This window comes from Mustela erminea, chromosome 17 (genome assembly GCF_009829155.1).
Source record: "Mustela erminea isolate mMusErm1 chromosome 17, mMusErm1.Pri, whole genome shotgun sequence".
NCBI classification, from domain to species: domain Eukaryota; kingdom Metazoa; phylum Chordata; class Mammalia; order Carnivora; family Mustelidae; genus Mustela; species Mustela erminea.
The window spans coordinates 39,373,679-39,400,344 of NC_045630.1; the positions used below are offsets into that span (position 1 = coordinate 39,373,679).

The window sequence follows — 26,666 nt, forward strand, 5'->3', positions numbered from 1 at the left end:
GTAGCCAGATGTGGGAAGAGCTCCCACATCTCATTCTAAGTGCGGTGGCGAGCTTCTGCGAGACGGTAATTGGAGAGCAACGTGACATGCTGTGAAGACTGAAGCCATGAGCCTCTTTTGCCTTCTTCGGGATAATCATGCCCACTATTGTCTGCTGTTTTCGGGCTCTTCTGTGTCCGGTGGTGACCCTCCTTTGCCTCTGAGAGCCTCTCAGGATGTGCTACCCAAAACTGAACAGAGATACCACATGAACTCATTAGCTCATAGTATAGAAAGTTTGTTGCTGCCTATAATCTATGATTTAGACAGTTCCTTTGTTTTTGTCCCCCTCCTCCTTTTGTTTTGTACATGAAGTTATGTTAAATCAGATCTTCATTTAGTGCTTTTGTATTGATTTGGACAGAGGGTGTTGCTAGGGAGACTAATAGTAGGATTATATATATCCCTGTGAATCTTGCCTTTTTTTTTTTTTTTTTGTATTGTCAACCTTATAAATGTTACAGGTGTTAAAAAATCTGTTATGCATATAGATACAGATACATATATCTATATCTATATAAAATTTAAATGAGGACACATCTGTCTCCCTTGACTCAAACTTCTTAAGAGTCTAGGTAAGTGGCTTTTAAGTTTCTTGACAATGACCCCAGCAACAATGTGATTGCACAGGAATGTAACCGATATAATTGAAGCAAAAGGTTCCTGAGACAGTGCTTTACATTACAACTGAATTGTCTGTTCTGTTTTATTTTACTGAAAATAATGCTAGTTGCAACCCACTAAATTGATTTTACAACTCATTAATTGATAATGGCCTGTAATTTGGAAAACACTGGTCTTTGTTTACAATTCATCCATACATCCACCCTTCCTTCCTTCCTTTCTTTCTTTTTCTTTTTTTAAGATTTTATTTATTTTGAGAGAGAGAGAGAATGAGAGGGAGAGAATGAGCTGGGGAGGGGGAAGGCAGAGGGAGAGGAAGAAACAGATTCCCAGCTGAACAGGGAGCCCTACACTGCTTGATTCCAGAATCGTGGGATCATGACCTGAGCCCATGGCAGAGGCTTAACTGACTGAACCATCCAGGCCCCCTGAATCATGCTGTTCCATTACTTAAAGACAGATTACCGCTTTCCACATACTTTTAGAGATTCTCCTGACTTGCTGCTTTGTTATTAGGTCATTTGATCAATCAAATTAACCATTTACAGTATTCTCTGTGTTTCTGGGGGTGGGTAATAACATGCATGGGGGCTCTGTACAATTTACAAATCATTCCATTCCCTAAGACCCTTACTGAGATGTGTGAACTACGGGTATGGATTATTCCCCTTCTAGAGTCACAAGAACTGAGGCACAGAGAGGTAAATAGCTAGAGGATAGTGAGTGGGTCTGTGGCTTCCTATGCAGGACTTACTCTCCCAACAAAACTGACTTTTTTTCACCGTATCAGTACCTTGTGGCATGTTCTCCTACCCTAGTAATGTTTTTTCATTTGTTGTTTTTATTTCCGTCTGCAGTTATCTTGTTCTGTCCTGTACATTGCCTAGGAACCCACATATGAGACCAGAGTTTACCCCCCTCTCCTGGACTTGACTGCTCTTAATGCTCCCAGATTCAGAAATAAACAGGAAATAGACCTCAGGGATATTGAGGTCTTTCTTCACAGCCATTCTGCCTACGGGCAACTTTGGCAAATATTTCTAAGTGGCTCTTCTAACCTGAAAAGTACAGTTAGAACAAAACCTGTGAAATAGGAACATGGTAATCAGGGTATATTTTTCTCAAGTCATGAAACACAGAATATACTTTTGTTATACTTTTTCCTTAACTTACTCTAAAGTCTCTTTTCAGGAGATGTCTGACCCAGAGGCAGATTGCTAAGGGATCAAGTATCTTTACCTTTGGATATTTAAAAACACAGCAGAATACACGGAATAATTTTTATGTATTCCAAATATATGATTTTTAGTAAAATCATATCACACTACCCTTATTTCCTATAATAATGACCCAGAGGAATCCTCTTCTGCTATGAACTAGCAACAGCAGTAAGAACAAATATGTATATAGCATTGTGTAATTTAAAAGCAGTTTTAAAGGACATTTTCTCCTTGTTCCTCAGTGTTCTCTAACTAGGTAGATTGGCTGTTACAAAGTAGGAAACTGAGATTCCCTGATACTCTACCTGACCTCTGCTCTTTTACCCTCCCTAGAATTCCTGATCCTACCTTGTATAACTTTTCTTTTCTCATTAGGACTTCTTACCTCCAATATGCTATATAATTTATTTGTCATGCTTTATACTTTTTTCTCTCTCCTCCAGCTAAAATTTAACCTTCATGAAGAAAGGGGTCTTTGTGTTTTTGGTTTCGTGATGTGTTCTAAATACCTAGAAGAAGGCATTGCACATAATAGATAGTGAGTATTGATTAAATGATGAATGGGTGTAGAGACAGGCTACACATCAAAGGATGGATTTAACGGAGTCTGTCAGTAAGTGTGGGTTAGATTATGCTCAGTAAGCAGAGGTCAGGTTCAGTATTAGAGGATCTCAGTTGCTTGGCACTAAAGCATATTCTGGCTGGTCCCCCGAAGTCCACTGTGGGCCTCGTGTGGCTCGCTGGGGCAGCTGCCCTCTCTCCATGTGGCGAGTTGGCATATCAGTGTAAGTTTTTGCTGTCTCATGAGGGTGGGAGAACATGGTCAATCACTTACTGGCTCTGAATTAAACCCGCTCTACTTCATTATAACACAGATAATGCCCATTCATATGTTATTGTCCAAAACAAGTCTCACGACCTTACCTGTCTCAAGGGAATGGGGTAGTGTAATTTCCGTTTGTTAAGGAAGAGGAGAACCAGAGATAATAAATGTGAGCATTGTCCATGGGCATGAGATGAAGCAGAAATTACTCGACTTATTTTTCCAGTTGTTTGTTTTGTATTCTTTCCCTAATTGTTCATTTTTGTGATACATTTGTTGCTGTTGCACCTAAAGCATAATTAACTCTCTCAGTGGGAATGTGTGCTAGTGGTGAATGCAGAAGTAGCCATAGAGAGCCTTAGGGAATTTTCATTATTCTAAAAGGAATTTCTGAGCAGAGATTATTATTAGAGCTGGGACTAGGATTACTTTTCCTTCAGAGAAATTATTTTTCACATCAGAATAATTCATGAGACTGTTGATCCCTCATGACTCTTCTCTTGATCGGTAAAGCTGTAGTTAATCCCTGCTGGATGTATTTATGCTAGGGACCTTATTTTCGTCAATTTAAAAAATTTGTAGTAAAAACTACTACTTACCAAGCTTCAAATACCAGCTATGGAGTAAGTGCCATGTAGCACATGAACTGTTTTCTGTGTTGATCTCTTATTCAACATTAAGGTAGTTGTGATTACCTGGATTAGTGTCGTATCAATTAATGAACAAGCCAGAGTTCATTTAAATTACAAAAGACCATAATTTATTCTTTCAGTCTTCCTATGGTAAAGAAGACTTCTCTTACTACCACGTGCCGCCCCCCCCCCCTAAAAAACTCCCCAAAGCATAACTCATCCCATCCCAAAATAATCCAGTGAGCTCATAGGGGTCAAACATTTTTCAAACCATATATGCTTCTCTTTTTAGCCCCCCATTGCCTAGTGTAGTTCTTGGTACATAATTGGTTCTCAGCTCATTGAATTGAATGTTCCTCTCTCCCATGCAATGCATTAATCATTAGCACATTTCTTTTTGTTTTCAATTATTGTCCTAATAAATTACCATAAATTTAGTGGCTTAAACCCTTTTTCACATCTCTACAACCAGCAGTGGCAGGTGGAATTCCTCTCACACTTCGGATCCCTCCTGCCCCTTCCCTTACATCTCTCACTGATAATCTAGGATAATCTATTGTAAAGTCCATAATCTTACATCTCTGCTGAGCAGAGAGCCTGATGTGGGGCTCAGTCCCAGGACCTTGAGATCATGACCTGAGCCGAAGGCAGAGGCTTTAACCCACTGAGCCACCCAGGTGCTCCTGTAAAGTCATTTTTGCCAGATAACATGGCTTATACAGTATGACACCAGAGGGCAAAGATTATGGGGGCCAGAATTCTGCTTACCACACTGTTTTAGTAGACATTACGGAGAATTTGTTTGTATCCTCCTGTAATGACTTGATAAGATGAAGTTGTTTAAAAGTTGGAGGTTTAATGAAAGTTTGCATTAAACTAAGCACTTTCCTTTTTGGACAGATATTTTGACATTAAAATTTCACATTTTTATTATAAAGCTTTATAGGTGTTTTATTGAATTGTGATGTACTTTTTTTTTAAGGAAGAATATACTATACTTGGCATAATATAAATTTTGCAGACAAGTTCTCTCTGTCTTATTGTTAGTTTATTGCACTTTTTTGTTTTCTTTTGTTTTGTGTGTATGTGTGTGTGTGTTTAACAAAAGTTTATTTAATTCTCAAGGGACTTTCTCTCCTCAGTTCCAGTTCTGCTTCTTGAGTGGCTTACTCCCTCATGGATTAGAATATAGGCGGAGATAAAAAATAATTTTAATAATATTAATTAGGAAAGCTAATCTGCTACAAAATCTAAACACATTATATACTCCAAATGTGTATGTAAGTAATTGGGGGTAGTTAGCTGCTATTAAAGCAAATCTATTTGTGCCAGAGTTGCATTTATTATACACGATGAAGTGTTTCCTATCTGATTGCTAGAAAGAAGAAAAACAAATGAGAATAGTTAGATTAATAATGTTTCAATATCCATTTTACTTACTTTCAATATCTGCCCTCCCCTGAAGAGGAAAGATGGAAAATTTTCTTTTTGCATATACATGTGTGACTTTAGCTATTATATGTGTTTGTTGTACATCCTGAAAATGTAGATTAAAAAAAAACAAAAACAAAAACTGAATTAGGACTCTCTGATACTGATCCTTGTGCTAGATAATATTTGAAACCCCTTGGGGGGAAATTGTTGTTTTTGTTGTTGTTAGAAGATTGTTTGAACTTCTCTTTACCTTCCGCAGTGAGACAAATGGTTCTCAGATTTTGTGATATTACCAGAAGAGTAAATGCATGACCATCACTCAAACCAGATACCAGCATTTTCACACTGGAGTCTCTTGAGTGTACAAATCATGTTCCCCACACTATTTCCAAGTGTGATATAGCTTCTGATTTCAACTTGGGAAATTAGTGTTCTTGAACCAGGCATTATAACAGTTTCATTTTTGGTGCCAAGTGCCACCTGTGGTCACATACTGGTTTTTCCCACACCTTTCCCTAGCACCTCTCTGCGGAGCTTTCTTTGGCTTATTCCCCATCAAAGTCCAAGGCGACTTGGGGCCGTAAAGGCAACATATGTTCAGTCAGTGCTATCGGCTACTTTCGCTGATTTATTTTTAACTTTCAGCCCTTTCTAGACTTCAATAATGGCTCCAGGAAGAAGCTATGATCTAATTTTAAACTGTGCACATTTAACCTCTCCTTCACTCTAAGGAGCACGTGTTTAAAACAGAGTAGCTACAAAGTAGTATAATTACCACGTGTAACCCATCGAACCCAGACCCTCATTCCTGGCTTTTTGTATGTACATCCTAACTTGTAGAAGATTTCACTGTGTCTTAATGTGGACGGACAAGGATACAGAATTTCGTTATTGTTGTTATCGTTTAGTTCTATTTCACAGTGGTCAGTTTTAATGGAATAACCGTCTGTTTAAATGCATGGGACAGAAACTACGTGGTTTGAATTCCAGGTCCACAACTTACCCATTTTGTGATCTTTTACAAATGAGCTGATCTCCCAAAGCCTCTTCTCTAAAACGAGGTAACAGTAGTAACATCTTCTGAAGCTACTTCATAATAGTCCTCTTTTCACTATGCATGAGCCCCATACGGTCAGGACTTAATCCGTTCACTTCTGTCTCCCCAGCGCCTAGAACAGCGTGTGCCCTGTAGTAGGAACCTGCTAAACATTTATTCAAAGTTCAGCCAAATAATACGCGGAATGCATTTAACCCAGTGCCCAGAGCAGAGTAACAGTAACAATACAGTTTCCTGGGTTTTTCCTCCCTCCGTATTATTAAAGCTCTTCATGTCATCAGGGGTACTTAAAAGATGACAAATTTTATTTTAGATTTGTCTTTTGCAGAAAAAATACTATTCTACTGCCCAGCCATTCTGTATTAACCTTAGATGATACTCCTTACAATTAAATACATTGGGCTTCCCTCCTTCAAGTCTGCCAACATGACTTCTGGGCTGACTTAAAAGTATGAAGGAGAGAATGGAAATTAATTCTTATTCCCTGAAGTTATGTGTATCTATTTTTTAAAATCAAACCAAGGTATAAGATATCTCTTGTCCTTTTAATGTTCCCAACAAGACAGGTTCAAAGTTTCCTTTCTGTAGTTTGCTTTAATTCTAAGAGAAAAAAGCAACATTTCTAAACTGCATTTGCTTATTTGTACTATCTGATTTAAAACAGTTTGCACAGCTCTCCTATGTAATAGTTTAAAAAAAGAGTATATTGCTTTTTTCCATTTCATTTTCCATAAGGATTTTTTTGTAGGGTTTTTGTGAGTCCTGCAGAATTTAGAGCAAAATTGTTTCAGAAACCATCTCCTCTTTCTCATCCCTGCATCTTAGAGGTAAAGAAAGTGAACAAAAAGAGAAGTGAAGTGGTCCTAGCTAGTTAGTGAGGTACGATGTGAAATGGAGTTCCTGACCTTTGGCTGGTTTTGCCCTGCCTTCCTTGTTTAAAACAAACAAAACAACAAAAAAAAAATAGCAGCCCACTCTAACCATATAAGCAGATGCCTCCGTAGTGCTATTGTTTTTCTCAATTCAAGTCTTTGCAGAAATTATGCTACTAAATGCTGAAAAAATTCTGCATCTGACTTGTTTTGATAAAAGGGAAGTTATTAATTAATTTAGTCATATATTCCATGACAGCATGTTAGCAAAATTTTTTTGACTCTCTCAAACATAATGTAGAACTTCTGAAAATCAGTCTTTTGCTCAGGATAAATTTTAGAATGTATGTATTGTTAACAGAGTATACAAAATATGAAACTTTTCTCATTTAACTAAGAGTAAGTCAATTGATGGAATTAAAATCTGTTTACATTGGAATGATTTCATAAATTTTAAAGAAAAGTCAGATAGCATTTTCAGATGTTAGCAATTTTTCCCTAAAATCAGCCTTTCTCTGTTTTTTTTTTAATGATGTTATCATCCATTTCTTACTTTCATGCGTACCAGGAGGTTCAAATGGCATAAGTACGTGCTCTAGTAAAATACATTCTCATTTTAGCTACAGCCATAAATTCTCAAAAGATCAGTGAAGTTATGCAACCTGCCTCTCCATGCCCCCCAGTACATAGTAATTTGCATGATCGTTTACTGTGTAATCATATCACTCTACAACTCTCCCTTTCCTGGTACAGCTGTTAAAAGAAGTCACAACATTCTTGAGGCAATAGAAATAATAGACACGGCTGTCGTGGATTTTTTAAAAAGGCTTTTAGGAATAGTTGTGTATCCCTTAAGTTTGAAATGTGGAAGACCTATCCCTGCATTTAAATGTATTTCAGGTTTTCCTGAGCAATTTAAACTTTTCGACCTCTCTGCTAGGTAGAGAGGAAGGATGGGTCTGTTGGTTTGACGGGGCTCAACCTCTCTGCCCCGTGTCCATCAGCAGGAAAGCCCTTGTCCACAACGGAGGCGCACTTTAGGGATCACGTAAGAGGGAACAAGTGGAATCTCCCTCTTCGGCCGTGCTCAGCCGCTAATTAGGAATCAATGCGATGAATAATTGTAGGGCAGGATCCAAACTTTCTCTTCTTCCTACATAATGACTCTTTTGGAAATGTGTCAGTCATAAAGGTGAGTGGCATCCTTAGATTTACATTTTCATATCTCTTCGAGATCCATATAATTTAAATATTAAAATAAAGTGTGCATATTTAGCATAAGGAAGTTTGCTGTTTACAAAATGAAGAAGAATCAGTGTCTAAGTTTATTTACAGTGTCAGTGTCAACCCGATATGTCATTTTTTAGAATGACCTCCAGCAGCTCCCCAGAAAAGGCTTTTCTTCACATGAACATTTTTTACATGATAAGTTTAGTTGAGTGGAATTCCTGATCATTCTTTTCCTCTGCTTCCTTCACTCGCGGGTCGTCTGTGAGTTCAGTTGTGTTGCAGTTAAGGTGTTATGTGGGGGCTAATCTCTGTAAAATGCTAGCATTTGTTCCTCTTTTTCCCTATCATCAATCTTTCACACTCATATCAAACCCCTAATGTATCAGCAGGTTTCCCAGAGCTACTGGTTAAAATTACCTTTGCTTTTGGTAAACTCTGAACCTTCAAGCCTCAGTGTTTTCAGATGCCCCCTGTGGATTCCGTGAAGCCTCTCTCTGCACATTCCTCACTGCCAGTCACTTGCTTTATGTCCTGAAACCAGGAGCCTGTGCACAGCCCCTGATTATTCCAGCTGGACCCTCCACCCTTCCTTAAATGGAGAAAGGGTGTAAATACCTCTGGTAATCGATGTGGCAAATGCAAACGATAAGGGAAAGGGGTTGGAACTCCCAAAGCTAGAGAGCTTGTGTTTATTTTACCTGGTAACAGTTCAGATGGTTTAAAACTCTAGCTATTTCTGAAAGTTTCTTGGCTTTTTTGACCCCGGCAGAGATTGGCAGATTTACCTGTCTTCAGAGTAGATGCTACACCGAGATAATTTATTTCTTAAGGTTTGTTTTACTAATTGCCTGTGTGAATAGTTCATATTTTATTTAAATTTATTTTATCCTCCTGTGTACCTGTCTCCATCTCTTCACTTCCATCAATACTTCCCTTTTGTCTATTCTGACTAGGACTCCCCCCCTTATTAGTAAAAATGGATTCCAGTACTAGGTGGGATTTCTTGCAAATACACGGTTGGTGATGATTTCAGCTTTAGTGCAGTGTAGTTTCCACACACAACTATTAGGTTACAACCTTATTCTTTTGGAAAACTGACTCCTGCCTTTGAGGAAAATGCTTTGATTATTTGTGTGACTCTTCCTGTTCCCTGTTCAGTACTGGGAGTTATAGTCTCATTAAGATTTACCCTAAATATCTGGGGAGTTCTTGAAAATTAATAGAAAAAGGAGAATGCCCTTCTCTCTGTGAGTAGCAGCACATTTTGGGGAGGTTTTGCCTCAAGCAAGTAAATTCCAAAATATTGTTCTCAAACCTGGACTCTGTATTTGGCAAAAAGCCCTAGGCTAATGGTGTTGAAATAGCCATGTAAATTAGAAATTGAAGATACTCACTTTAAAAGTCACGTAAGTGTTTTTACCCTTCAAACTATGACATACATGCTTTGCCTATTTTAAATGCTTAATAAGTATTAATTTATTACATTATCATTTATTATGTTACCCTTTTCTAAAATGGCCATAAAAAAAGGAAACAAGTATAAGCACCTCAAAAGAAACAAAAATAAAAATTATCTGGAGTATTTTGTCTTTAAGAAAAAGTCTCAGTAATAATAACCCAGACAATTTTCCAGAGGTGTCAGTGAACTTTCACATATGTTACTATATAATCCTTTGGTGTACAAAAGTCTGTTGTCCCTTTTTAAAATGGTAGTAAGTAGAGTACTGAAGGTTAGTGATTATATCACTTATAATTTTAAAAGCTACAGCTGTATTCTGAGGAATGTTTCTATTAAAAGTTAATGAGCAAGATTTATTTATACACACTACTGAATTGTTATAAATTAATGTTTGTATTTAAGTAAATGTTTATATGATTATGCTTAATTGTTTGGGATATGCAAGCCATATTTTTTTCAAAATAAAGAAATGAAGCCAATGTGAATCGCTTAAGAGGATTTTCTTATTAGAATTCCTCATTTTTCCTTTAGTTAAGCTCCCTAGATTTTCCCTGAATCGATCAAAAGTTTAACTCACCACACCCTTTTTAATATAGGGTGGATGTCGATGTGCTGCTTAAGGGTCAGGGAGCAGAGGAAATTAAATAGTTTTAAGTATTCGCAGAAACAATTTCCTGATTCTGATGAGTGATTTTGGTGACATATTTTAATCCAGAATAGTGCGTGTGGAATTTCTTACCACAGCTGCATCTTCATTTTTATATTCCTCTGGTTTGGTTTGGTTTGTTTTTTGCAGTGGGCACTCCTTACTACATGTCTCCAGAGAGAATACATGAAAATGGATACAACTTCAAATCTGACATCTGGTCTCTTGGCTGTCTACTGTATGAGGTAGGTAATGTTGATAAAGTTCACATATTGATGTATTTTTAGTTACTGTTACAGATTTCCTCTGTCCTTATAGTATACACTTATTTTTTTCTGGATGGTGTTTAAGAATTAGCTTTTTAATTAGGAAGGGTTAATCCATTGACTTAGTAGCTGCTTTTATAATGGAAACTATACATTCCTGCACATTTACCTCCTCTAAATATTTTTAAGTTTTAGGGAGAATTTTATTTTAAAAATGTTCCTAATGTTAATACGATGTTTCCCTGCATATCTTATTTATAAAAATGTACATTTGAACATCTGTAAAATAACTTGCTTATCCATGCATAGCAGGAGAGGTATGGAATGGATTTAAAACATGAAAGCGTGGTAAATGGTAAATATCTTTTCCAATATTTCTTTTGCTCTTACTTAGAATAATTTAGCTTTAAGGATAGTAGGCAAAAAGATAATTTTTCTAGGTTGCCACTTTGTTTGATTTCCATGAGTAACAGTTGCATTGGTAAAGCTTAGTGAAATAGTCTCTCTCCTGTTCTACTGGTCATAATTTGTCAAAGGAAAATGGAACCATCTAGCTATATCCTCTAACATATTTCAACCCAGTAATTTGGATGGGTAGAAAAAAAGCACATTATGTAAAAGCACATTTTACATCCATGTTACAGAGTAATGGTATCAAAAAGCTCTCAAGACTCTACTGTTATGTAAATTTATTTTTTAATCAAATGGTCATTTTCCTAATAATTTCAGGCTTTAAGTCAGAGCTGCTAATAAAGGTTAGTCTACATCTGAGTAACTAATAAAATAAAATGAAGGAAAATAATACATGGTATCATTTTCATGTTTTAATGTATACAATAGAAGTCCAAAGTAGATAGATGGAAACCAGTATATTTCATACTCTATATTTTGTATTTCCTGTCCTCCTGACTTAAATGAAATATATCATGAGATCATCTATTTTAATTGCCCAAACATTATCTGGAAGTAGAGCATTAGAAGGTTTATTTTTTAATGTATATCATGATCTTTAATTATTATAGTTTACAGATTCAAATTTCTTTAATTTAAGGAACCTGAGATATTTATTTTGTTCTTCCTAGTTAAGTAACTAATTACCACTTTAAAAGAACAGATTTTTAAATGTTCTTCAGTAACCTTCCTAGGACAATTTTTTAATGAAAAATTATGAATTAGTGATATGACAAAATGTGTTTAGGTATGCACATGAGATGAAAAGAGACTATGCTCACTATATTATATTGTTACTAATTTGATATAATGCTGAAAAGAATTGGTTTGATTATATTAAATTACTGTAATGTTTAAAGTCACTTTGTACATTTTAAAATATTTTATATTTATTTCAGTAACGTTAGGTTCCTCAGGCCATAGTCTAATATTATCAAAGTGGCATTTCCTTTTTAAACACCTGAAAGTAAACAGCAAATTGGTTTGCGCTAACAAGATGAAATTTAGCAATGAAAAAGAAAAAGTTCAATTAAGGTAATGCTTTTTGAGAAGTTTGCAAATTTCTTTTAGGGCCACTGGATTCTTATGTCAAAACTGAAATAATTCTTCACATTCTGAATATGCCTTTGAGAGGCAGTGTCCCACTTTTATGTGTATTTAAAATGATCAACAAAATAGAAATTATTTCTTTGGATACTTCTCTAGCTGTGAGTTTTATGTGTTGTGGATGATTTTGAGTTAAAAGTATTTATCATGATAAACATTGGTTTTCATCTCAGTGAATTTTCTCAGTTCCTCTATGCATGTCATGTGGAAGAACTAAAATTTTTCTAAAGATTTCATTTACCTTTATATTCTATCTCCTTCCAGTTATGTTTCAATATAATGTTAATAGAAATACCCAGGAACTTAGCCTTAAAAAATTGGCCACAACCTCTCATGGACATTTTATATTATATCCCTCTAAGAATTTACTATTCACAATGAAGGAGTAGGAAGCTTTTTTGAAAATGTATTTTAAACTCAGAAAATTAGACTTTCAAATATTCCTGAAACCTCAAAAAAAAAAAAAAAACTAGCAGTACAGTTTTAATTGATATGCAACAAAGTAGACTTTACTAATTAAAATCAAGATGCTGTGCTTTTGCTACACGGACCTTTACATGGAAAAGTAGGTTTTACACATTTCCTTTATTGTTCAGCGCAGCAATTGCATCCTTACAGGGTTGTAGGTTGGTGGCTTACAGTTCAAAAAAAAAGAGAGCTGCCACCAGCCCCGAAGACAGACAGTGGGCTTTCGTCCCTCCGACACCCCCAGAATACTAATCAGGAAAGTCAGACCCTGGAGGTCAGGGAGCAAGTCAATCATTCTAGCGATCGTCTCAGTGTGGAGGATCAAATTAGCCTGAAAAATTCAGCTGCTGGGAGGAGAGGGCGAGCAGCTGTCAGGGGCAGCATCGAGATGCACTAATGAACCAGATGAATAGTGCAAAAGCTTGAAAATAAAAACAGGACAGTTGACATTTTTCATCTGTCAAAGCAGGAGATGCATGAAAATATACTATTCCTGTTTTAACTCCTTAGGGGACATTCAGATTTTTTTTTTTTAACACTCTGCAGTATTGAGACAAAAGTACTGTAATGAACTCCTAGCATATGATAATGAATATATGTACATTTACATAGGGTTTTTGCAAACATGGAAAGACTGTAGTTTATTTATACAGTGTATTTTTTAAGGTGCCCTTATAATACTCTGTCATCAAGTGTCCTTGCATTTTAAAACAGAACAAAACAAATACATGTTATTACTGATAGCTCCTCTTCTAGAAATTTCCTCTCAGATGGAGGGTTTTACATGTTTAGGGCCATTTATATTCTTTTTACTTTTCTCCCCTCGTGTGGAACAGCCTTTCCAGAGGTGGTTTCATACCAGGTTTATGTAGGTTTCATATAAAATGTAGGCTAAGTAAAACTACGTCAGGCTACTTTGCAGGTTTGATTTCCAGTGTCATCCCCTCCTCGTTTAAGGCTCTGAAGGAGTTAAAGCTCTGCCTGGAGCACCAGAAGACAGATGAGAGCCATTTTCAGCTTGTCCTGTCCCCACTGACGCTCACTGAGTAGCACAGCATGGACTAGCGTGTTTCACACACACTCTGCCTGTCTGGGGAATGTACACATTGTCCTTCCAAAATCAAACTTATTAGCACATGTAGAAAAGGGTGACTGACTTTGGGGCAGCCTCGCACTCCATGTTGTATTCTCGCTGCTGCGGTTCAAAGATTTAGAAGGTTTTGAACAGGATGCGAACATTTTAAATTGAATTTTTTAGTTTGTAACCCTGCTTACCACAGTACTTGCTTGCACTTTAAATGTCAAGTTAGAACCTTGTCTTAAAATAAATTTAAATTCAATAATGTCTTTTTTAAAGTTGATCATTTTTGAGTCTTTTTTTTTTTTTTTTCCCTGCATAGAAATCTCATTCAGATGCCTCAAAGCAGCGGCTGTGACTCAGAGAGCTTTTGAACATATTTAGTGTTTTGAGACATTATCAAAAGAAAAGAAGTTCTAGTTCATTGTAAACCACTCGAGAGTCAGTTATAACATTCAGATTGAGAAGACTTTTTTTTCCCTCTCAAAATAACCCTTTCCTACAGAAACTGTCATGTATAAAATGCTATACATTCGACTCTCTAAACTGTTGCTTAGATTATAATTCATTTTAATTTCTGTTTCATTTTAGTGATATTTTAACTATTGAATGGTTGATACATACCACCAATGTCTGTTTAGTCATGAAATATATTACTTGTTTTTATGACGGTGTATTTACAAACAGTTTTAAGTTACTGTATGTTCTTTTTCTTAGTATTACTTTATGTCTTGTATGTATGTAATACATATGTAAGTATGTGCTCACCATTTCTCCCTTTTATGGTATTTTAAATATTGCCCCCAAAAAACCCCAAATTAAAGTAAGATTTTTAGAACTTACTAAATACTTCTCAGAAAGGAATATTCCTAAAAATCAAAATGCCAAGATAACTTTATTTAAAGTCTTTTAATTATTTTCTACCTGAGTCTAATATACTTGATAAAATCACCTTTAAAAGTTAACATGTAACTATATCAGTTTCATTGGGAGCATTTTACAGATGGCTGCGTTGCAGAGTCCTTTCTATGGTGACAAAATGAATTTGTACTCGCTGTGTAAGAAGATAGAACAGTGTGACTACCCACCCCTTCCTTCAGATCACTATTCAGAAGAAGTAAGTCATTTTTCAGTCCATGTGTTTGTCTGTTGTTCATTTTGCTAATGTTAGCATTTTATGAAGAGTTTTTTGTTGTTGTTGTTTTGGTTTTTTGGTTTTTTTTTTTTTTTTTTCCTGTCCAGCAACACAAATGACGAATATGGTAGCAGAAATAGCACTTGCCATTCTGTTTTCCTTCTCTTGGAGACTTACTGTTTAAAGAGTTGGCTCTGCAGCTCCTACCGTGGAGTGGAGCACAGCACAGCGTGCGGTGTGAAACTGGTCACTTCCTAGGTGTGAGGAGGAGAGCTGGCTCTGCAGCCTTCCAAGCATGGCGAAGGGCAGAATGCATGCTCAGACCGCAGCTCAGGTGGACCAGCGTGTCTGGTGCCCTTCTTAATAAGACCACTCCTCATTCTCACAGCCTCAGAGCAGCCATTGTAACTTTCTGCTTAAATAACGGCTGATTATACCTTCCCTCTCATCTGTGTTTTCCAAACTGTGAAACTTCCATCTCGTAACTGTGTGTCTGTCCGCCTTGTTCTTTCAGCTTTGCCCTGTCTCCCTTGGCCATGCCTGTCCCGTCACCACCTCCCTGCTGCAATCAGATTCCTGTAGGAAGTGTTCTGAGGTTATCATTAGCAGACACGTGAACAGGTGTACTAGATGGGACTGAGAATTTTAGAAGACTCTGCTATATGAGAATCTGAGTCTGAGTCCCTACTTGCTTTGGTAACCCTTTGAAATGAGTTGTTTTGTCTTAAGCCAACTTACAGTTTTTCACTGAACAAAACGTTTCCCATTTTAGCCCAGTACCTAGTGATTTTTGCCAGTATTTAAGGAGGAGATGGGCAGAACAGCAGTATCTTGGGTTAACTAAATGTGTTCACATAACTCTTTCTGGAAAGCTTACTGGGGAATCTACCCAGAGAAAACACTGTCTTGAGTTAGGACATCTCACCCTCTCATGAGCAACAGATTTTTTGCCCAAGGGAGGTGGCAAGGAGCAAAGGAAAAATATAAAACAATTATAACATTCACTTATTAGGTAGTCTTGTCACTCTTTCTATCTTGCAATGAATAGCAATCAGTTTGAGTCTTATATAAGAAAAATTGAGTCCGTGTAACTTGAATAATAAATATCTCTAAAGAATTTTTACCATACGTCAAGCACTTGAGGCCCTCGAATTCTATAAGTACCTTTTTTCCCCCATGGTTTTGATACTAATAATCAATGATGCCTGGGTTTTTGTTGTTGTTGTTTGTTTCATAGCCTTTGTATCCAGGTAATTAAAATAAACTTCTATAAGGCAGTGACGATAATTTAGAAGTATTATCTCTATTTGATGTTAATGCTGTTATGTTAGCCATTTTTAATTACTATTTTGGGTATAGAATATAAATATGGCATTTCACAAAACCAACTTCAGAACTCCAGGCCTGGAAATACAGTAGGGTGTGAACAATAATGCAAAATGATGGCAAGAATGTCAGGGGCCGCTCTTTGTTGTGTCATTCATGCTGTCTTCTTTTTTCCATGAAGCGCATGAATATTTCACATATCTGCATCCTCATCCCCTATTCTTCTTGACTAATTTTCAGACTGTCTGAATTTGCATTTCACATGGTAGCTGATTAGGAGATGCCGAGTGCAGCAGTGAAGCCTCAGCAGGCGGTTACCATGGTGACCTTCAGCAGGATTTTAATGATGATACCACTAGTGGTCCGTTGAAGTCGGCCTGCCTGCAGGGCTACTTTACTGCCGCTAAGTGTGAAGCTGGATATGCGGCTTCTCAGCCAAGGGGCAAATATCAAAGTCTGGCCCAGATAGAAGAAGGTCTTAGAGTTGGGAGAGGAAAATAAGATTCCACTTTTTACTCCACTCTGTAGAGTTACCAGTTTCGAAAAGAGATACAAAGCAAAACACGTTCTATGGCGTACTCTCCAGAAAAGACAGGACATGCAGCACCTCATGTGGGTAAAAATCTGTCCTTGTGCTGTGGGCAGCTAGGAAGCTATAAAACTAGGTAAACATGGAAGCTAATTCTTACGACAGAAATGAGGTATGAAACATACAGACTAATTACGTTACTTGAGTCTGTTCGGTTATGTAGAGAAGTTCTCAGAACAAGAGCTTTGAAATGCAGATGTGCTAATAAATGTTTTCTCTCCTTAAGCAGAAACTCTGTTTATAAGATAATTATTCAGAATCTATGGCAGCAAAAAACCTGGACAGATTTGATGCTGCCATACTTTAAGGATATCTTAAATATTCCCTTATATAGTAAGCTTTTACCATCTTTCCCATGTTCAAATGGCCATTTAGTTTTTTAGCATGCCAGAAGATAGGAAACAATGAAAAGTGGAGTATAAAGTTTTTAAACAGTGAACTTTCACTAAGTGTCCATTTTACAGCTGAAATGGTAGCAGTCTCTGTAACTGTTTGAAGAAAGAAAAAATTAAGCAAATTAATATACCACTAAATATCTATTTGAAAGCTTATCAGATTGAGTTAGCTACTGTTACATTTTTAAGGCTGTTTCCCAAAGAGGTTTTGAAGGGAACATTTCATGAAAATATTGGCTATGCCCCCAAACAGCCTTGATCAGTAGAAATAAGGAACTCTGTAAGATTTATTTCTAGGTATAGTCATTCCAATTAGAAGAACTCAGAGTTTAAAAGCTGGGAGTTTTTTTTTTTTTTAATTTCTTTTATCCTAAAAAAAAAAAAGAATAGATACACTTAAGCATTACACACCAGAAATAAGAAATAGTGTCCTTTGGAAAAATAAGCCTATATGTCAGGTCTTTTTTGAATTATGCTGTTATTATTATTATGTAAAAATGGTTAAGATTCTAGATTGAAATATGTCAGCTATACATGAATGATATTCAGATATGTATGTTTTGTAGCTTAGTAAAATAGTTTTGTTTATGACTATCTTTTGGTGTTCAGTATTCTTTTTTTTTCCAGTAATGATTTCATCCATATATCAGTGGGGAACTTCAATACTTAACCCTAAAAATCTTGAATTGGAAAGATAGGTTTTTTTTCCCTTAGATATCTCTTAAGTTTAATTAAAGTTGGTATCATTAGTGATTGTGAAATTAACATCTGTGAAGCCAACATTTATTGAATATTTACTGTGTACAAGGAATTATGACTCAAAAGGCCCCTTGTCATCTGACCCCAGCTTATCTCTCCAGACTTCTGGATCACAGGAGACACTCTTCTTTCCCCCACTCTACCAGTGTAGGTTCTACTGAAAGTTCCATGAATTTCCGTGATTTTGTGGATGCTGCTTACTCTTTCTGAAACATCCCTTCCCCTGTTCTTTACCAGGCAAACTTCTCTCTTCGAAGAAAAATTTGGGCATCATTTTCTGCGTGAAGTTATCTTGCTCCCTTTTCTTCTCTCCCCATATCCGCACTCCCACTCCCACTTTGGCAGTACACTGCGTGACACTTGTCTCTTTGCGCGTGAGCACACACACACACACGCGCGCGCACACCCCTTCACCCCTGTCTAGCTCCTGCTGAGGAACAGTAACTGCTTTTTAATGTATGTCTCTCTAGGGCTTGGCATATTAAAAAGTTTCAGTGACTGAGGGAACGAGGAAGGGAAAGAGTGAAATTAAAGCAATAAATGAAAAAATATATAAATGCACCAGTTGTTTGACAATTGAATGAATGAAGGAAACGTCTCCAAAGATCTCCCCATTCAGTAATGGTAGAAAATTACTCAAAAGACAGGCCAGAAGCTATGATAATTTTATTTTAATGATATTACCCATTATATGACTTCCCGTTCTTATCAGCAAGCAGTGTCATTTCTGGAATGCCCAGTGTCCATTTACTGGAAAATAAGAGAAACGGATTTTTTTTTTCCTTCAGTTTCAGTATTTAATTTCTTTGAGAGTTACAGGAGTGGTCATCCAAAGTATGGATTTTCAGGACGCCAGGGTGGCTCAGTCAGTTAAGCATCTGCATTTGGCACAGGTCATGATCCCGGAGTTCTGGGATCAAACTCTGCATCGGGCTTCTTCCTCAGTCAGGAGCCTGCTTCTCCTTCTGCCTGTCATTCCCCTGCTTATGTGCTCTCTGTCAAATAAATAAATAAAATCTTAAAAAAAAAAGTATTCATTTTCACTGTTCACTAAATTATCTCATGACTCTTAAATTGAAGAAAAAAAACAATATATAGTTATATTGATAGCTATTTAGAAAGTACAGAATGCAACTGAGTTCTTTTCAGCCAACATCTTTCTTGAAAATCTGAACATTAACATCACGCAGAATACAGATTCTGTCTCTTTCAATGTTTTTTTATTTATTGTAAAAAAAATTCCTAACTTAAATAGTGAAGGCATGAGAAAGATTGAACAGAACTGTACCTTGGTGATGCTTTTAGCAGATGTGTCTTCATTTTAGGTTTGAACAGAGAAGCTTGGATGGAAGTTCTAAAAGTTGAGTCAAGGGTTTGTAGACGGAAGTGAAAAATGGGAATAAGTAAGGGAGAATAGTGGTTTGAGAAAATAGAAATTAAACGGAGGATTTGAAAAAACAATGGTTTATGTGAAAAAGAAATTCAGCACCTACCGGGCACTGGTGAGGGGGTTAAAAGCTCTTCAGTGAAGTCAGCGGTATCATGGCAGCGCCTGTAGGTCTGACCTGATGGCCGTGGCAGATACTTAGCTTTTAGGGGTCGTTTTAAGTTCATCGTAACTAAGAAAAACTTGTGTAGGACACAGTATCTGTGGTTGTCTTCTAATTATATTTTTGAGAACTCGCTAATTCAGTAGGCCATCTTCATTTTATTCCTGGGGAAACCAAAATGTAATTTGGGAAATAGAATTATTGAGCCAGTAATCAATTTCCAGATCATGTAATCCTTCTCTTGTTGTGCATTAAGTGTGTTCGTTTTGCCACTTTTTATCTCCAGCTCACAGGTAGAAAGGTATCTGTTTTTATTAAAAATCAGTGAATGGGATTGCTTCTCAAGTACACAATTATCTTCTTAAATATCAGCCTGAAAGGTCACATCTAGTCAAAGCAGTAATGGAGAATGAATGAGCTCTCATAAGCTTTTACCTCATAAATAACGAACTTCTTTTTGCCTTAGTCTCCCACTCCCCCCATTTTAAAGAGAAATGGAAGACAGAAAGGGAGGGTTTTGTTCTATCTTTCTACCTTCCTAGAACTAGTTTAGTGGTGCAGCCTCTGCTTTACTTATATGCATTAATTGAGAATATCTAGCACTAGAGGCACAGGGGTGGCTCGGTCATTAAGTTCAGGTCCTAATCTCGGGGTCCTGGTTGGAACCCCACATTGGGCTCCCTCTGCTGCAGCCCCTCCCCCTGCCTCATGCTCTTTATCACTGTCCCTCTCTCTCTCTCTCAAAAATAAAATCTTTTAAAGACAAATAAATTCAGAATATATTTAAAGAAACTTATTAAGAAATTGGAGTCGGTAACAAAAACCTGACCTTTGTTTTAGGCATAAAAGAACTACTTTGTGTCTATAAGGGAAGAACTGAAAGTGTCAGGTACAGATTATTTTTGCATATTTTGAAGTTAAACTAAGTTTATTAAGCTTTTTTATTCATTGGAGCAGTCTAAATAGTTCCATTTTATAGGTACTAGATTCACAAATTTTAATAGAACTTTATAAATTCCCTGGCGTTGTTAGTCAGAATTAACCAACATTAATTTAAATTGGTGCTGGAAGATTCTTCTAATACACTATCCCAAGAATATTTAAATGAGAGGTGTTACATTAAATGGCACAATTAATGTTTGGAGCTAAATCTGTTTTCACGATATTTCTGTATCCTTATCATCATGTAATCCAATGCTAGACTGTTTATAATAATAACTATGTAACTGTGCCATTGTTTATTAAGATTAACTTAACATTGGAGGTTTATCTCAAATACTGTAATAATATTTGATTTTCCTTCTTAAAAATGGGTTTATTAAGTTAGATAGTCTCATCACTTAAAATATCAATTGACTGCCTTATTTGGAGTTGCCATATAAGATTAGGGATCTTTAAGCTTCGAAGGTTCCATTTTTGTTTAAAAAATATATTTAAGCAGGCCCTTTTGTTCACGAGTGCTTCTGAAGTGGCACAGGGGACTTGCTCCTTGAAGACACGAATCCAAAACGGTGCCCTATATTTCACATATCCTGTGGGATCCTATAAAACCATGTAACTTTCTGTAAGACTTTCGCAGTTTTCAAAAGACACACGGAATGATCTTCAGTTGTGAAATATAGACATTACATTACCTTATATCTGTGTAAGATTGCTTTCTTTCCCCTTTTCCCTCTACCCCCAAGTCAATCACTAGTGATGCTTTGGTGTACAAGTTGGATACGCCTAATCATTTTGTATAAATATCTAAAGCTCCGAAATATAGTGTACTTTAATGTATTAGACCCACTTTGGGGTGCTAAAATGTGTCCTTGGGTAGATGGAAATTGGGTATATCTGGGAGGCTGATATAATATAATTGGTCTCAGAGGGATTAAGATGGGGGTGAAAAAGAAACAGTACCAATAGCACCAGTCTTTATTATTCTATTGAGAATTGTGTTAGTGACCTAAAGCTATAATGCACAAAGAGCCCTATTGTTATTACCTGTACGTGACTGAACTTGATACGTAATTGGGTTATCACCCTGACAACAATGGCTGTTAACACTCTCTTCTTTTTAATATTTCTGGTACTAACCCATATGCTTTGATATTTCTTTGGAAATATAGATACCAATATATATTATATTTTCTGCACTTTATTGAAAACAAATATATTCATTAATTTCCATATGACCTTCTGATTTCATAATCCTGTAGAAATGTTATAAAGAACTCATTTTATTTTCCTATATGCTTTTTCTCAATTAAATGTTTCTGTATTGCATTTTAAATTTCCCATAAGCATCTGAATTAAGCCGTTTTTTTCTTCTCTGATTTTGTAAAGGCTTTTGCGTTTGTATTCTGACCTCTATTTATAAAACAATTAAAAAAAAAAACAAACCAAAGTACATGTTTTTACAAACGTGTGTTAAGTAATGCAAGCTAAATAAATTTTTTGACATAACATAAACTATGAAATGTTTCTTTACTTCTATTTATTTTTTATTAAAGTTATAAAGTCTACTGGTTTGGTTTTATTTTGAAGGGATAAATGAAAGCTAATTCCCTCAATTCGAACACAAATTTTTTTTTTTAGTAAGTTACCTAATGAGGCTATTAGAAATTGAAGCCTGGCATGCAGGAATATATAGCCTGGCAAAGTTATTGTATGAACATCTTTTCCTCAAACATGGGTAGTAATATAGTACTTAGAATTTTTCAGAATATTAGATAAATGTTAAAGGTTTTTAATTTCTTTTCTCCCAGAGGCTTGTAGGAACTTTTTAAAAAAAAATGTAAAGGCTAACATTGAGGGAAATCTCTAAGGTAATTATCACATTCTGATTATTTAATGTCTGACTTACTGATAGAAAGATTAGAGACTTTTTTTTTATAATTCATCAAGACACTATGTAAGCTTATAGTCTGGCATAAAGAAATCATTCCATGTTAAAATTCAGCTACATTTTATTTGTTTGGAAGGAGTTACTGTCACTTTAATAAGTGAGTCAGATTAGAAATAACATTAAAATTGTCACTCAGACCATATAATACTAATCTTAATATTTTTGTGCCATCATTTAAATGTATTTCTTATGGATAAAGTAGGCCTGCATCTCATTGTGAGTTTTATAGAGCCCTAGAGAAAATTTCTGGGTTTGCTTTTTGATCAGAGTTGGTCCATGAAATATGAGGACAGATAGATTAATTTAGAAACTAGATGCGCCAGTGTTAGAGATAGCATTCTTTTGAGAGTCAGATAGTCTAGAACTGTCTTTGTCCATCTGGAAGGTCTCCCACTTTTGTGCAGAGGTGGCCATGAGGTTACCTACAGACCACGTTAGGATTTTTCCTCAGGCAGTGTAACACAGTAACTGTAAAAGCCCAGACTCTGAAGCTGGACTACTTGAGTTTAAATCCAGGCTGTCGTCTTTATGGCCTTTATGACATTGGGAATGTTACTTCTCTGTGAAATGTTACGGTAGTGCCTATCCCAAAGAGTTGTTGGGAAGACTGAATCATTAAGGCGTGTAAAAATGTATAGAACCATGCCTGACTCATGATTAGAACTCAGTAAATACCAACTTTTAGGAAATGGTTTTCCCTCAGCGCTGGTACTAGAAATACATATAGTCAAAGCTGCAGAGTTACCTTATAGAACATGAAGATCTTACCATATAGACCATGAAAATGTTCAAGGAACTATATTCCCGTTTTTCACTGGAAACCTAGGAAAACTAATGACTGGTTGTATGGAGTTTCTCCATCCAAGTAACATGGCTTCTAGACGTGTCCACAGGCTGCAAAAAGTGAAACTATGAGTAACCAAATGAACCTGTTATGGGTAGTTATTTAACAACTTAAAAATTTGGAAACTGTCTGGCAAAGGTAAAGAGTTTTTCCTCTTGCTCTACTTAATAACTTTTAAACTCTTTATTCTGTCTCTTGATGTTTCTGGTTTCTGATATGTAGGTGACAGTTTTATACTTCTATTCATTATATCAGGAGCACAAATAACTCTACCATGGAAAAGTGGAACTGTACTTTTGTATACATTCAAAGAAGACAGGATGAGATGGGACCTTATTTATAGAACTTGAATTGTTATCTGATATGACAAGAGACCATTCATAGATCCATATAAATTTGTCATTTTAAACCAAATTATTAAAGTTAAAAGCATAAAACTTAGTCTGTGGCTATTTGTAACATGAAAGTAAGTTTTATGTTATGATTTTTCCCCCCTTTACATTGCCAAAGACTATTGTAGCTGATTTTTCCTCCACCACGTTAACGAGTCTATTTAAATGTATCTTTAGAACAGCCAGTAGTTCTCTCATATGTATCAAGGAAAACTGCGTCCAGTTAAGAATGTAGGTCTACGTAAATCTCCCATTTTCTCTTACAATCAAAAAGGATTTGAGGTACCTCACAGTAAAAGACATGACTTGGGGCACTGGGTGGCTCAGTCAGTTAAACGTCTGTCTTTGGCTCAGGTCATGATCCCAGACCAGGGTCCCGGGATCCAGCCCCATGTCAGGCTCTCTGTTCATCAGGGAGTCTGCTTCTCCCTCTCCCTCTCCCTCTGCTCCTCCGTCCATTGTGCTCTCTCTCTCTTGCTCTCTCTCTCTCAAATAAGATCTTTAAAATAAATGAAAAAAAGACATGACTTAACAAGTTATTAAAATAGAAATGGAAGTACAAATTCAGAACCAAGGATAAAAGAGAATATAGGCCCACCTAGCTTCCTGGCCCCAGAGTTGCCCTGGTTGAGCTGTTCATCTAGTTACTGCTTCCTTTCTGTCAGTGCTCAAAGGGTTGTTTCTGATTTTAAGGAGGAAATATACTGGTACCTCAGAGAAGACAGAGTTTTCTCCTACTAAATTATAATAGAAATATCTCCGATAAGGGCCACCTGGGTAGCTCAGTTGATTAGGTGTCTGCCTTCGGCCCTGGTCATGGGATCAAGCCCCGCATCAGGCTCTCTGCTTGGCAGATAGCCTGCTTTTCCCTCTGCCTGCTTGTGATCTATCTCTCTCTCTCTCACACATAAATAAATAAAATCATTAAAAAAAAAAAAGGAAAGGAAGAAAGAAAGAAATATCTCCTAGAAGGATCTGTGAGTAATGTACCAGGCAGTGTCTTTAGTAGCAACTATACAGAAAATACCTATGTGGTATTTGATAAAAGCCAAAAGCAAGCATTAAAGCATGGCTTTGGAAAGGTGATTTGTCAGCTTTGATAAACCATTGTGCTCCCGTGATGCAGCTTCTGGTGTCCCAATTTGATTAAAGGGTAGAGCTAAGATTATCCAAAGTCATAAAGATGAACAGAGTCTTATATATATAAAGATACAGAGTCTTCCCTAAATTTTCATTGTCTTAGAGGAGTTTGATAGAGGCTACGTAGCACACTTTTCAGTACTCTTTGAACATTCAGATCTTTCAATATTCAATACACCGTTAAATATTCTTTGATAAGGACTGAGAGTGGTGGATTCCATGCTGCTGATTTGCCTAAGGGGAAACAAACAGCAAGTCAGTTTTGACACCGTTGATTAAAGCTGAGGCATCTCACCACTGTGTTCATTGGACGAAGTCAGACCAGCCTCTGAGAATTTGAATAAAGTACCTGAGATGTTCCGTTCTCTACTCTGTGATGGTCACCACATAACTGGTATCTCCTGTCAATACCTAGTATCACATCCTCTTGATCGGAACTTAGATAATACCTCAGACTAAGTGATAGCCCTCTATAGTGGTAATGCTTTGAAACTCAACCAGTTAGTGTTACTGAGAAATCATTATATATGCAGAGCTGTATTAGGCATTATGAGGAACTCAAACCAAAAGGCCAAATTAGATAAAAGTAAGCAAGCTCTCAACAATGGTAAGTGGAAAAGGTCTGCATTAAAAAATCAAATGACTTGGTTCCAGTTTGGGTTTCAACATTAACTTTTTAATTTTTTAATTTTCCCTGTGTTAATTGAGATTGTTATGAGAGATTACAACACTTTAAAAATAAAAAGATATGGGGGGCACCTGAGTGGCTCAGTCAGTTGGGTGTCTGCCTTCAACTCATCCCAGGATCAAGCACCACACTGGGCTCCCTGTTCAGTGGGGAACCTGCTTCTCCCTCTGCTCCTTACCCCACTTAGGCTCGCTCTCAAATAAATAAAATCTTAACATAAATAAGTAAAAGGATATGGAAGATTTTATGAAATATGAAATGCTATATAAATTTAGGATTTTTAAAGATCCAGGGGAGCCTGGGTGGTTCATTGGGTTAAAGCCTCTGCCTTCGGCTCAGGTCATGATCCCAGGGTCATGGGATCGAGCCCTACATCGGGCTCTCTGCTCAGCAGGGAGCCTGCTTCCTCCTCTCTTCTCTCTCTCTGCCTGCCTATCCACCTACTTGTGATCGCTGTCAAATAAATAAATAAAATCTTAAAAAAAAAATATCCAGAATGATACCTACCATTAAGTGAGACTAATTAACATATGACTATTTAAGAGAACCATACAATGCAAAACTATGTTCAGGATAGGTTAATAAGTTTTCACTAAAGCTATCTCCTCTATCTTCATGATCTTAATATGGGTAGAGTCAAAAATTATGTAATACATAGAATTCAGTTACCTAGAGATAGATACAGAATTAAACACCAAATTCAGGAATTCACAGTTCTACCCAGGTTGCAATCTGTGAGTACCTCACAGGTGATACCTTCAAAACTTAGTGTCCCTGTTGCCCCTGCAAAGCCAGTCTTCCTTCTTTGTCACATACTTCTGTTAGAGGACACAATGTCCTTTCACATACCGTGATGGAAACTTCCTGTGAACAATATTTCTTGCCTGAAATCTTAGAGCAACTTTGAGCATTCTGCTCGCATTGCTCTGTTTTTGCTCTATCTTTGACTATTCCAAGAAAATATTGTCCTGAAGTGCACCTTTAGTGACCTCTGCCTCCTGGCTTAAGTACTAACTTCCTGTTGCTCCTAGCAATAGATTGTAAACTCCTTAAACCTTTACCTTATTTGGCCTCAGTTTATCCTTTCATCCCTGTTGCTTGCTCCCCAGGCATGCAGAAGTACTAGCCACTGCTTTCACACACCTCACACTTTCTTCGGCTCAGCACCTTTGTTCAGTCCGTTACCTCTGCTTGGAATTTTCTCTACCATTTTATATGTCAAAATTGTGTTCGTGCTTTGGACTTTCACTTGGTTACCACAACCACAAAACCATTCCATTTTCCCTCACTCAGAAGTTACCCATTCATTCTTTCACTTAACCTGTTGGTGAGCACTTACTGTTCATACAATATCCATCTTCCAGGTCTTTCAGTTTAATAGGAGAACACATATTAAATGAAGGACAGATTAAATGAACATATTAATGGATATATAAAATATGTCATTATAAAATATGACAAATATATAAATATAAATATGTCATTATAAAATATGTCAATATAAAATATGACAAATATATAAAATGGACATATTAAATGAAGTGGTAGAAAGG

At 36.6% G+C, this 26,666-nt stretch overlaps 1 protein-coding gene across 3 annotated transcripts in view; it reads left to right on the forward strand.

Moving 5' to 3' along the window:
* NEK7 (NIMA related kinase 7) overlaps positions 1–26,666 on the forward strand; it is a 156,061-nt gene that overhangs the window by 120,803 nt on the left and 8,592 nt on the right. For 2 of the 3 annotated variants that reach the window (XM_032319395.1, XM_032319396.1), the window contains 2 exons: positions 10,187–10,281; positions 14,409–14,522. In XM_032319395.1, coding sequence (XP_032175286.1) covers positions 10,187–10,281; positions 14,409–14,522 — 209 coding nt within the window. Of the gene's footprint in view, positions 1–10,186; positions 10,282–14,386; positions 14,523–26,666 lie in introns of those variants that run through there. The other variant, XM_032319398.1, reaches the window with a different exon arrangement.